Source organism: Parus major, chromosome 6 (genome assembly GCF_001522545.3).
Source record: "Parus major isolate Abel chromosome 6, Parus_major1.1, whole genome shotgun sequence".
Classification (NCBI taxonomy): domain Eukaryota; kingdom Metazoa; phylum Chordata; class Aves; order Passeriformes; family Paridae; genus Parus; species Parus major.
In genome coordinates this window covers 8,501,336-8,514,036 of record NC_031775.1, presented here as the reverse complement: position 1 = coordinate 8,514,036, position 12,701 = coordinate 8,501,336, and the positions used below count along the sequence as shown (strand labels likewise).

The window sequence follows — 12,701 nt, the reverse complement described above, 5'->3', positions numbered from 1 at the left end:
TCCCACATTGTACTTCTGGGGACAACAACTGATACTGCTGTAAGCTCTTCACAGAAGTATGATGGTATTCTTCCCCAGAGGTGATCTTAGAGAAGGGATGTAGCACTTGGAATTAAACTAAAGGAGAATAAACCCGTGCTTAAATATATTAAAATGTATGAATAATGTGGTACATCCAGATATGTTCAATTACACTGTTAGAATTCCCTGTATATTCACACCTCAATTTAAACTGTAATTCACATTTTCATTATAATGAATGTTATGACTGTTACAGGAATTGTGTGTTAAGTGGCGTATCTGAAAAGGGGAAAAATGTTCAGTTAGGGGAAAAAAAAGCCTTTGTAGGCTGTGTCTGGGTGATGCTGGGTGCTGGACCTTCATTAAAGTTTGATGATCGGCACCAGAGCAGTTTCTGGGGTCCTGGTGTTCCTCAGCTGTGATGAGTTAAGGCTCTGTTTACCACCGCTCCAGCCCACATCCACCTGAAGCAAGGATGTGGCAAAAGGCACAGCTTATCTCTGCTCTTTGTGATTCACTTCATACTCATGGTCTTTTAGGCCATTCAGGCCTTCAATTTTGTATCATGAGCAAACTCAAAGAAAGGACAGAAATAGCTTCTTGGCACTAGCAAGCCATTCTTTACATAGCTCAAATTGATTTATTCAGGTCAGAAATCAAAGCCAGTTTCATTTCTGCAGCTGGCAGGCTAACTATTAAAGTTTAAAACCTTCACCGACACTAGAACCTTAAAAATCATATTTCTGTCTGAATATTTTATCTACAACATTTACAAGTGACATCTAAGATCATGGTAACTGAAAGAAATGGGAGTGGAATATGTCTCTTCTTCTAACTTCAGTTGTGTTTACTTCATGCATGCAGCACCATTTTGCATATTGCCACTCCCAGCTTTGCCTTCAGAAGCATGAAAGCAATGATTTTGACCCTGTTTAACATGGGTATTTCACTCAACAGAAAGAGGCAGAAGAGCAGTGGAGAAAAACCCAAAGAGCTGTTACTTTATCTATAGAAATTGGTCTAAAGAAGTCTGGGCGTACTTAAAGTCCATGTAACCTATTTTTAAAAGTGAATATTCTTGTATGACTTTCCTTTTTGATCTTGCTGAAGTATACAGAAATGTAGATAAGAAAAAGTCAGAGTCAGAAAATAATTGTTGTTTTAAGCAGTTACTGATCTTTTGTTAGACAAAACTAATAATTATGAAGAATTGTCTTTTGAAAGAATGCCTACTATCTTCTCCATGAATTTCTATGCTACTGTATCATAACAAGACAATTTTCACCACTGTGATTTTTTTCAAACATTTTAATTTTTATTTCCTTTCTAAAATATGTAATCGTGTAATTGCTCCCATGATACCAATCTGTTTTAAAAACAGCATGGATATCTAGGTGTCCAGTACTAAAAATACAAATCAAAAGGAAAACAGACCTATTAGTTTTAGTGCAGGTGCTTGTAATGCCATGTAAAAAAATCTGAAAAGTGCTTTATTTTTCACACTTGAGTGGAAATGTGAGTTTACCTCTCACATCTCAGAGATATTGCCCAGTGACCACAACATAACATGGAATCTTCTTACAAGCCCAAGTGCAGCTTTTTCTATACTTCAACTTTATGGCTCCACGCTGGTTGAGAGACCTTTTTTGTTGGGTTTTGGGTTGGTGGGGTTTTTTTTGAAATTGCAGTTGAATCACAAAGCAAAAAGACAAATCTGTTCTTCTTCATGTCTAGTGTCTGCTTTGCAGACCTCTGTGTCTCACTCTGTGCCCGGAGACTGCCCTACGCCTACACCTGCCACAGGAAGAATTATGTTTACCCTGTTCTTAACTAGCACAGATACTCCCAGGTCAAAAGTTTCAAGCTGGCTCAGAAAGATATCTGGCTCTGTGGATAGGTTTCAAATATTTTTCTTACTTATCTGATGACACAAGTGCTGTTTCAGTTTGGTTTTCATAGTTGTACATGCTGATGATGAATGCAGTGTTTGACTGAAATCACCGAAGGACCAAGATGTTGCTGACTGTCCTCTGAGATGTGTTTTGTGATCTGTCTCTGCATGGATAGCCACAAAAACAGACTTCCAGTCAAAGACATCATTATTATGGGCAGATCAGTCTGTAATTTTGGTGCTAATGCTGATACCAGCATTTTGACGTGCAGAACGTAATGGGGATAATGGTTACTAGCCCTTTCTGCTGTGTAAACAATACTGAATGAATGTGTGACTTACAATGCCTAATTTTGATTTAAAAATGCGCTAGAGCACTTCTTACCCAGCTCTGATATGAATTCAGAGTGAATAGCATTAACAGTGTACTTTGTCTTGTGAGTATTAATTAATTTTATTCTCTCTGCTACAGTATTCAAAACCAGATAGGCATCCGGGGCCTATTCTGCACAAAGTTATGGAGTCTAGTTTTTCAGGCCCTCAGTCTTTCCCAGAGGCCTTGTCTCCTGACAGAGGAACCCAGCCCATCAAGCACCACAGGTGAGCAGAGTCTGTCTGGGGAGAGACTGGGTGGCGCGGCGCGGGGGTGCAGAACCGCTGATACGTGCGCGAAGTTATCGCGCGCTGGGGCTGGGTGAGCTGTTGGCTGCCCTGGTGCCAGCAGAGCCTCAGACAGATTATTAACCAGCTGTCCAGCATGTTCTTGGCTGCAGACATGAAAGGTTATAGCGATGCTCACTGCCAGCCTCTGCGCCAGTCCCGCGGGAAGCGTTTACAGGCGCCACCCAAGCTGCGGGCACAGCCCAGGCAGTGCAACAGCTGCAGGAGGAGCAGCCTTAAAAACAAGACTTATCCATGTTCATGAAGTTAATGACTCATTTTCTTCAGAAAGACTTGGTTGCAAACCTGCAGCCTTTTTCACCCTTTCCCTTAACAAAAGATATGTGGAATGAATACTGACTTGTTTATGAAAACATGGTGGCCTTTGAAAAGGAGGCTTTAAAATGTTTGGATGGTCATTTCCAAGAGGAAAAAAAAGGGAAATGTCACCCATCACTGGATGAGATGCAGATTAGAATTCTGCTTCTAACTTTTTTTGGATGAGAAAGATTGCAGGTGCTTCATTACAGGACTAGAAACCAAACTGGAGTCCGGTACAAACAATAGTGTTGGTGGAATGACAGTGGTAACATCTGGTCCAGTGCACAGAGAGAGAGAAAAAAGGCTGAGAAAAATGAGTTTGGAATTTTTTCAGCTGGATGATCTGAAGTGGAAGACTTATTTATTAATTTTTTATTTTTTTTTTAACTACTTAAAAAGAAATCTGAGATTGCATGAGGTTATGATCTGGCTTCTGTAGTACTTGGTGCACTTTCAGTGCATTCTCTCAGACATCTATGTGGTTTTTCTCATTTGAATAAGTGATTTGCTTAACCTACCAAGTACCACATACAAGCCAGAAAAGGGTATTTGGGTCTTTTCTACTTTTACCTTAGTTAAGCCTTTAATTTGGCATGAAAAAAAATGATGTCAGTTGTCATATCAGATCAATTTCTTAGGTATTTCTCCTTATTACACAGAAATTTTCAAAACATGGTTAAAAATCTTATTAAACATAGATGAACTATGGGACCATTGCCTAGAATGCTTTCTACAGAAGTTCTGGGAAGAATTTTATCACCATTTAGTCACAACATGAAGTTTGGAAAAGAACTCATAGACATTCCCTTACCTTTTAATAGTGTGATTGCACAATCAAAGAGATGTCTTTGCTTCAGAACTAAGAAGTGGGACGACTAGTTAATTTATAAAGAATTATTTTGTCGTTTTAAAGCTTAAGATTTATTATACAAGGCCCTTGTTTTATAAAACATGCAACAGACTTGAACGTTTAAGACTTACAAGACTGTCTTTAATTTATGCACCATGTGAGAGCTTCCTAATTTATTTTCTAAATAGTGTTCACTGTGGACAAATGGTCAAATGAGGATTTTGTACTACATATCCCTTCATTTCATTCCAAACCTGACTGAGCCTGGAAAAATTACATCAGTTCTGCAGGTTCTCTCTTTTATGCTGTTCTAAATTCTGTTGGTGTATTTCTGCTTGCTATGGAAATACTTTGCTCTACATCCAGACCTGTTTTGTCTGCTGGTGTTTTCAAGGACACTCATGATGGGTGATCATTTCTTAAAATTGGGAGCTGGAAGTTTCAGGTGCTGAAACTAATAAATTTTGGCCTGGAAGTAAGACTGTCAATGTAGGGAATCATTTGGAGTTGCTGAAATGTGACTAACAGAGACCAGCTAATTATTTCACTCAGATTATGGATAATAGCAATTTTCTGTCTCAACAAACCTCAGCTACACAGAAAGAATTAATGCAGACATTAGGTTGAAAATTGAAATTTAATCTCAAAAAATATTTACCCTGAGTTATTATTAATATCCTAAAATATTTTGCCTGCATTGTGCAGTGCTGTTATCGTAGAAGTTATATCTTCTGCTTGCATATGTAAAATAACTCTTAGAACTGTCAGAATTCAAAATTAACAAATGTGTTTAATCAGTAAACTTCCTGCAATGTATGTAATGTGTTCAAAAATTTGTCTTGGATTATCTGTTGATCTTGGTAAGATGGAAATCCATGCTGCCTTATTTTCTAATATATAGAAATAAATTAGAGTTTTGTTAATTATGGGTTGAGTTGTGAGCCCATTGAATAGCAGTTTTCTTGGTAATTAGTCATCGTGACTTTCATTCATGGATTCAGTCATCCTTGATTTTAGAGGGATTCATTTCAGAGAATGCCATGGTGAAAGCCAAATGCAGAAGCTTTCAGCCTGGAGCAGTTGTATTGTCTTACAAAAATGCCAAAATAGGATAAACTTACCCTAAAATTAGTAATAATTTGTGTTTTCATTTTTAATGACCTTTTTACACCACAAAAAAACATGGAAAAGCTTTTTTTTTTTACATTTGGTAAGTATTTCACTCTTTATGATGCTAATGTAAATGATTCACTTTACAGTAGAGGAAAGAGTAAATAAAAGTTATTCTGTAAAATAGAACTATTGAATTTCAAAGAGCAAGTATAGATAAGCTAAAGCAACTAAGAATGTAAAGGCAGAGGAAGTCTGAAAGGAAGAAGGTGTAAGGAATCTGCTATTTCCCCAAAGAAAAAGCAAAACTGATGATGGGACAGAGATTATAATTGAAGCAATTAGGATAATCCTGAATTAACACATTTCATTTTTTAATAAAAAGTTGGGATGACTATTTGACGACAAAGGTCAAATATGAACAGAATCACATGTATGAAAATAGACACTCCTGTAGTTAAAGTGGAAGTAAAATGCAGAAATCAAAGCTCTCAAGAAGGTTTGGTTAATCTTGATCAAGAAAACAAAATTGAAAAGAACCGGTTCACAAAATTTCATGTCTGGGAGAAAAATCTATTAAAATGGGAACTGTGACATGAGATGATGGATTAGCAAGTGTCAAATATTTAGGAGGATGAAGAATTTATCAAAGTAACTAGGAACCTATGGTAAATTTGAATAGTCAAGACTTTAGGACAAATGTGGGGAAAGAAGATCCTTGCGATAGATATTAAAAAGGCAAAAAATTGTTTACTATCTTACCAACAGCAGGTACTGCAACATATGCACTGATGACTGTACTTATATTTGATGGGGGTGAGTTAGATCTCCACACAAGCTCAGTCACTGTTGCCATATGTGTCTAACACCTTTAAGGGGAGGAAGTTGGGAGAGGCAGAAAAACTCTGATGGGGATGCACAGAGGTGGTTAAAAGGGAGGGATATTAAAGACTTGTGTTGAGAAGGTAGGACCTTCACCAGTGCAGCACTTAAAGAGTCAGTCAGCGCTGGGAACAGCCTTTCTTTGTGCCACTGAAGAAAGCTGGAAGGCAGCATAGTGTGAGAATGCACCACTGTTACCTCACCTGGTTCAAATGGCCTCCCAATTGCCATGGACTTCCAAGCTAAAATGAGGAGTGAATGAGTCACGTTCCCTGGAAAGTGTTAGAAGGCTGTCTTATGTCAGTCTTCAGTTCAAGAGACTGGAAAGGGTGTGTGATTGCTGTATGAACACATGAGAGCAAGCACTACAGAAGTAAAAGACCTGTTTAAAATGAAGGAGTGTGGTGGCACGTATACCAGCTGAACATTCATCAGAAATAATTTTTAACTGAAGTCTCAAAGCTTTCAGTATAGAACAATTCTCTGTAATAGTAGACTGGATATCATCATCAGTTTGGGATGGAGGTTGATCACTGCACTGGAGGAAGTATATGATGAGGTTATGGCAGATGATTAAACTCAGTGCTCAAATGCTCTGTTCCCTTTCCCTATGGTTCCATCACCAGGACTGTGACCAGATGACACAGGTAGCATTGAAGGGTTTTCATAGAGTTCCAAAGTCCCTGAGTAGCCTCAAAACAGACTATTCCCAAATACCAGAATATTTTGAAGGAATCAATAATGATCTCATTTCAGAAACCAAGAGGAGATTTGTAGCTGTAGGCTGTATTCATTAATACTGAAATTGGCTGAAAGTCTCAGTAGTTGATTCTTACAAATGTTAGCAGTAGATTGTCTAACAGCCCAAAAAGGGGGCTCTGAGGGAATATCAGAGGACACTGCCTGGCAGCTGGCTCCCTCATTTGGGTATGAATTTACTGGGTGTAATTAACTCAAAAATAGTTCAGAAAGATTCCAGAATTACTGTAAAAACACTGTTTCTCTTCTCTTCATGAACATGGGTAACTGCACTTGGGAGTTTTGTATGTGCCCCAAGAGGAGAATACCTGTAGGATCAGACTTTGTTTTCATTCAGTTGCTCAACCAAAAGAAAATTCTCACAGAAAATAACTGGCAAGAATGAATCCCAAGTTCTTAATTAACTTTAGGATGGTTGAACTGCTTTTTTCAAAACATTAATTCATCAGAAATATATTTCTCCCTAGTTTATGCATCGCTTGTGAACCACTTCATGCATATTCTGATTTTTTTTTATTCGGGAGTAATTGATTGATAGATTTTGAGGACATTTGTGCTGCAGCTTTCTGTATCAGTCTATTTTATTGAATGGCTTATGTGGGCTGGTTTCTTTTACCCAGTTAGACTGGAGTGCAGAGAGGGAGAAACCATAATGTTGGCTAAAGGAAAAGAAATTCCTTGAAGAAATCGAAAAACCATTGTTTGCCTGAGAGGGAGGATTTTTTCACATGAGCAATAGTCTGAGAGGGACATTAAATTTGCATTGCTTATACTCATACCAGTTTTGTGTAAAAGGCAAAGCTTTGTGGTGGAGATCCTTTTCCATAGAACTTTTAACAGAATTTTTTAGGGGTTTTTTTGGTGCCTGGAGAAACATCTGTTATCCTGCAGCTTGCAGCTGCACTGTCTGTGAGTATTTCCTGATCTGTAGTGAATTTGTCTTGTCCATGACCTCAAATGATTTTTGTTCATTCTTCCCTCAGTTTTGTTTGTTTCTGACAGAAATATTGAAAGCATAAGAACCTCACATTAGCAACAAACTGGTTGCTTAGGCTGTGTCAGTGCTGGCAGTTCTGTGCTTGCAGATCCCTTTGGTCTCAGCATTTCTGCAGATTATACCCATTACCTTAGGTATAGATGTATGTGTTGAAATTATGTCTGTTACAAATAGAGCTTTTGTGAATTTGCATATGGAGATCTTGTACTCTCATCCAACAAGGAAGATGCTCAAGGGCATCAAACCAACCACAAATTAAACAATAAGAATTTCTAACTTCAAAGATTTGTAGTCAATCAAAAGTTTGTTTTTTACTTTTGGATTCCATTGATGGCTATGCTCAAGTCAATAAAAACCCAAAAAATTCATTATCCATCACAAATTATTCATTCACCTGCACCTCTTGAGATTCCCTGCTGTATTAATCTCAGGCTCTCTTGAGCAGAAATTGTCAATTACTTTGTGATATGGTAGTGTTATTTTGCAGAATGTGAACTGTAACTTGCAAGTCGAGCTCAGCTTTCAGAACACAGAGGCCAGTATTTCAGGTTTTTAAAAAGGTTTTTTCACAGCCTCCTTAGTAGCAAAGCAAAAATCTTTTTAAGGAAGCATCAGAAATCCTGGAGGGAATGCTATTGTAATGGGTTGTTGGTCTTTTCAATTAAAAAGCACTAGAAAATTAAAGGTGTGGAAGAAAACAGATTAGACTGCGATGGAACACTGCTAGCCTGAGCAGTAGGATAGAGAGTGTTGAATTTATTTCTTATTTTAACTTTGGGTGGGAAAGGTTGATTTTAGTGGAAATGTCCACTCAAAGAGAATTTGTCCAAGGCACTTGTTCCAAGAAAGAACTGCTCTGGGAGTAGATGTGGCCCTAACTATAATTAAGGTTCCCACTAGGTAAAAAATGCAGATTACTTTTAAGTCACGTTATAATAGCAAAAAAGAAGCAAACTTATCAAAAGTCTTTTGCATTGCTGAATTTTGTCACAAGTTGGAATTATTCACACAGCCAAAAATAAAAGGCATCTACAAAACCTATGTTATCATTCAAGATGTAAGAGAATATGAGGTAACACATGCATTTCTGAGAGCCAGAAGATGCCAAGAGAAATATGAGTAGCTGAGAAATGAATATTCAGTCACGCCATGCAGTACTAGACCTGTTAGCAGTAAAAATGGGTTATGCCTTGCCTTAGTTCTGTGTTCCCATATTTTTACATGAGCAAATTTATGGTTTATATACCAAAACTGCAGATTCTAGATACTTTTTCATTCCTGCATGAAATGAAAACAAAACAAAAAAATCCATTCTCTTTCCAAAACACCAGACAAACATTTATAAAACAAATTTTCTAAAATAAGTAGAAAACTATGACTTATTTTTATCAAGTTCAAGTTTCTATTATATCATATAAAGAAAAAGCACATAATTTATCAATGTAAATAAACAACAAAGCAATCTGTAAATAAAACAGGAATAAAATAATAGAGAAATCCTGTTTGAGTGGAGGAAACTTGTCTTAGATGGCTTCTTTAATCTGCAGCTTATAAACTTCACTTACATTCTTCACTTACTCTTCTCAATTTAATGGTTTTGTATCAGGAAGCAGCACCTCACAGGCTGATAGATGATATATTGGGCTTTCAGTTTAGGATCTAATTTTGAATTCAGCTGTGGGTATGAGAGAGCTGTATTGTTTGTTTATGCTGTCTGAGGACTCAACTCTCTATAGCAGGATTATGATATGCAGCATAGAAAAGGGAAGCATCCTTCATCAAGTGCAAGAAAACATTTCATATAGTGGGCAATTATTTTCATTCCTAGAAAGGAGGTGACGTATTAAATAATGGCATAAACAGCAGCTAATGGTGGATTGTACTATTATATTTCCATAGAGAATTTCTGCTGATATCATAGACTGCCACAGCAAAGCTTATAAGAATAGTAATCCATGCATTATTAATCCTGAACCTTTACTTTGAAGAATTTTATGCTTTTGGTGTGATAATTTTTTACTGTACTCTTGGTGTCATTCCTAGAAGTCTCTCTTCATGCTGCAGCCCAGGACAAAAAAGTGGGATGCTCCATAGAAATGCCTTTCGGAGGACTCCTCCCTTGCCTCGGGGTAGGTTCAATGGAATTACAGGACCAGCATATCAACAGCTCGAAGAGTCCAGGATCACAGAGCAGGACACCATACCTTGTCACGGGTGAGTAATGACATACCTTGAAGGGAAACAGCTAGTGCTTTTTGAAATAGTGGGTTTTAAAATAAAATAACACACATTGCAAAGCTGGTTTTCTATAGATAGCTTCGTACATAGCTTTGTTTTGAAAATGCACAAGAAATAGACTGGGTTTTCTTTCCTTTTTAAATTCAGTTTATTAGAACATTGACTGTGAGCTCCAGCTGTACATAAGGTCTGGGTTTCAGAAGTGCTCCTGAGAACCTGCAGCTGCCTTTGAAGTCCTTTGCAATTGCTGAGATATTTTGCATAATATTTACATATCCCTATAGATTTTCAAAGACTTTCCAGTATATTACAAACATATTTTATGTAAAAATATGAGTAATATCTCAAATGGAATAAAAACCCCACCCAATTTCACCTGTAAGTCACAGTGAAACTCTTCTCTCTGACTTACAGGTGAAACTGGTGGGGTTGTGTGTCTGGTGACTTCTTTTACATAAGTTTCACTCACATTTGTGTCAGTCATTGTTACTATTTGCTTCTTCTGAGGAAAAAACTGTTTATTTCCTCTTGCAGTAAATATACTGTTGTTCATTTGTGTGATATGTGCATAGAATTCCTGGTGAAAATTTCCTACTGAAATTGTCACCCTTGCAGAAAGGAGCAGGCTGGCAGGGTTATATGATGCAGGCTCTGGGAAGTGCCACAGCCTCCTCCCAGGCTGAGGAGTGAGGTACAAAACAGCAAAGCTGTGGGTAATTGTATTTACTCCTGTCTAGGAGATCACTGTGTGGTTTTACAAGTATCAGCTTGTACTGGCCTGTATTTTAAATTTGCAGTTCTGCAGAATTTGATACTGGGACCAGACTGGGCCCCCTTCTGGCCTCAATCCACTCAAGCACTTCATCCATATTTTGTGCATTAAAGGATGTTCACCCTCTGAATATCTGCTGGTTTCACAGTGTTGGTGTTCTCATCAGATTTCCAGCCCAGACAAAAATTTCTCTTGTCCCCTGCAGAAGTCACACTACTTCCTTTCTTCTCCTTTTTCACCTCCATCTTTCCCTATGGGGATGCACAAATCAAAGTGCTTTGTCTCCCTGATTCTGTGCATTCTGAACTTCATCCTCCAGCAGCCTGGCTGAGGCACAGTCAGCTCTCCAGGTGTGGATGGGGGTGTGTGTCTATCAGTGTAAGCGCTTCCAGGGCTGCCCCAAAGCCTGCCAGAGCCCCTGCAATCATTCCCATCCGTCCTAATGGACCTTGTCAGCCTTGTACACTGCGCACCTTTAGCCACAGGGCTTACAGCAAAGCTGCTGGGACTGTGCTGCGTAAAACCCATTTCATATTTACAGTTTCAGTCCCTTCTGTCTCTCTTTGATGTGCATTTTTAATGGGGGCAATAAAATTATTGTGCTTCTTTCAGTTTCATTCTTTAATTTAGACTCCTACACACTGTATAACATAATTACTATTGAATATTTATAAATGTTTGCTCTTGTTGCTTGGTTTTAGGAAGAGGGTGGAGAGAGAGCTGCACTTTGAAACACATGCACGTGAATTAATTTATTCAGACAAAATAATTTTTCAGATAAAAACCCAGATATATTTCTTTGGAGGAACTGTGGTTCTGGGAAAGTTAATTATAGGAAAATGTAATTAAGGTTCTGCAATTATAGCTCTAAGTCTCAGTCTATTGAAAACAGCAGCAGTCTGGTGTCACACACAGAAGCATGGATCAGTTTGTAATTAACTAAAAGCCAAGTCTCACATGGTTTAGATATAATATCCCTTCTAGTTTAATACCTCACCTGTTGCACACAGTGTATGCTCTTTAATTGAACCTCAGTCATCCTCTGAAAGCCCTGTGAGCATGGGGCAGAAACATGTAATTCTGGCATAAAATTGGTATGTCTATCTGTATTTCAAAAAATATTATGGAAATACGCCAGGCATTTCATTACATGTCACTGCTGCTGACAGCTACTTTTCAAAATACCAAGAATAATTGAATCTCTATTGTGGAACTGGCAAATATTACTGTTTTCTCACCAAACCCATTTTAATTCAGTCTTTTCCTGTTTTTGCTTATATATCATCCATATAATACCTACATTGCATGTGAAATTCATTAAAAACATTCACTCCCTTTGTTTTCAGGGTGCAGCCCAGAATATATTTAGGGCCTGAATTACCAAAAAAGGGACTAATGCAACTGATGCGATCTCTCCAGCTATAGTCGTTTGAACAATTATATATAAGCAAAGGAAACAAGAATGGGCACAACCCAAAGGTCTGCACTGTTTTGTTTTCATTTATTTTTTTAATTGTCCTCCCTCAGGAATAATACCCCTGACCAGTATTTCATTCATCCAGAGTCCTGAGAGCTGGTGTAGGGAGCCCCCCAGGAATGGCTATGGGTGTGTCTGAGCACAGTGCCAGTGCACTCAGCCAAGGCTGAGCCTCAGATGTAAAACAGCTGCAGCTGTAGAGCACGGACAGGAAGTCCTAGCACACATCCCAAAAAGCTGCTTGCTCTATTATTCCCCTGGGTGCCACTTCCCAAAGCAGTATCTCTTTCCCCCACCCAGCAGCAGAGTTCCCAGCCCTTCCCTCAGCACAGAGCTCCCAGCTGCTCCTCCTGGGGATGGCAGCGGTGCTGTGCCGTGCGGAGCTCCACCTGGGCAGGGGCTGTGTGCAGCACTTGGACTAACCCAGGGCCACCACACACGAGCTAATTACAGGTCAGTGGCACTCTGCTGGAAACGAGCCTGAAGTTGTCTCCTGCTCCCTCCTGCCTGACACCTCGCCAGGAACATGGGGCCAGAGGAAGCCTTCCTAGTGAATCACTGTTTGTGCCAATACTGGACTACAGCAGTTTCACGTGATTCAGTTTCTCTTCCTTAGCTCTTTCTCTGCTGATGCCAAAGAGCAGGAGGCACATGTGAATAGAAGGATATTCCTAGTGAGGGCCAGCAGGCTTAAGGAACTTTTGGAATTATACCCTTCAAGTC

The 12,701-nt window shown here is 38.7% G+C and overlaps 1 protein-coding gene across 1 annotated transcript in view; it reads left to right on the top strand.

Moving 5' to 3' along the window:
- Positions 1–12,701, top strand: part of NRG3 (neuregulin 3) — a gene marked incomplete at its 5' end in the record, with an annotated part of 360,517 nt that overhangs the window by 326,095 nt on the left and 21,721 nt on the right. Inside the window, 2 exons of the mRNA XM_015632454.2 lie at positions 2,385–2,512; positions 9,535–9,705. Coding sequence (XP_015487940.1) covers positions 2,385–2,512; positions 9,535–9,705 — 299 coding nt within the window. The remainder of the gene's footprint in view (positions 1–2,384; positions 2,513–9,534; positions 9,706–12,701) is intronic.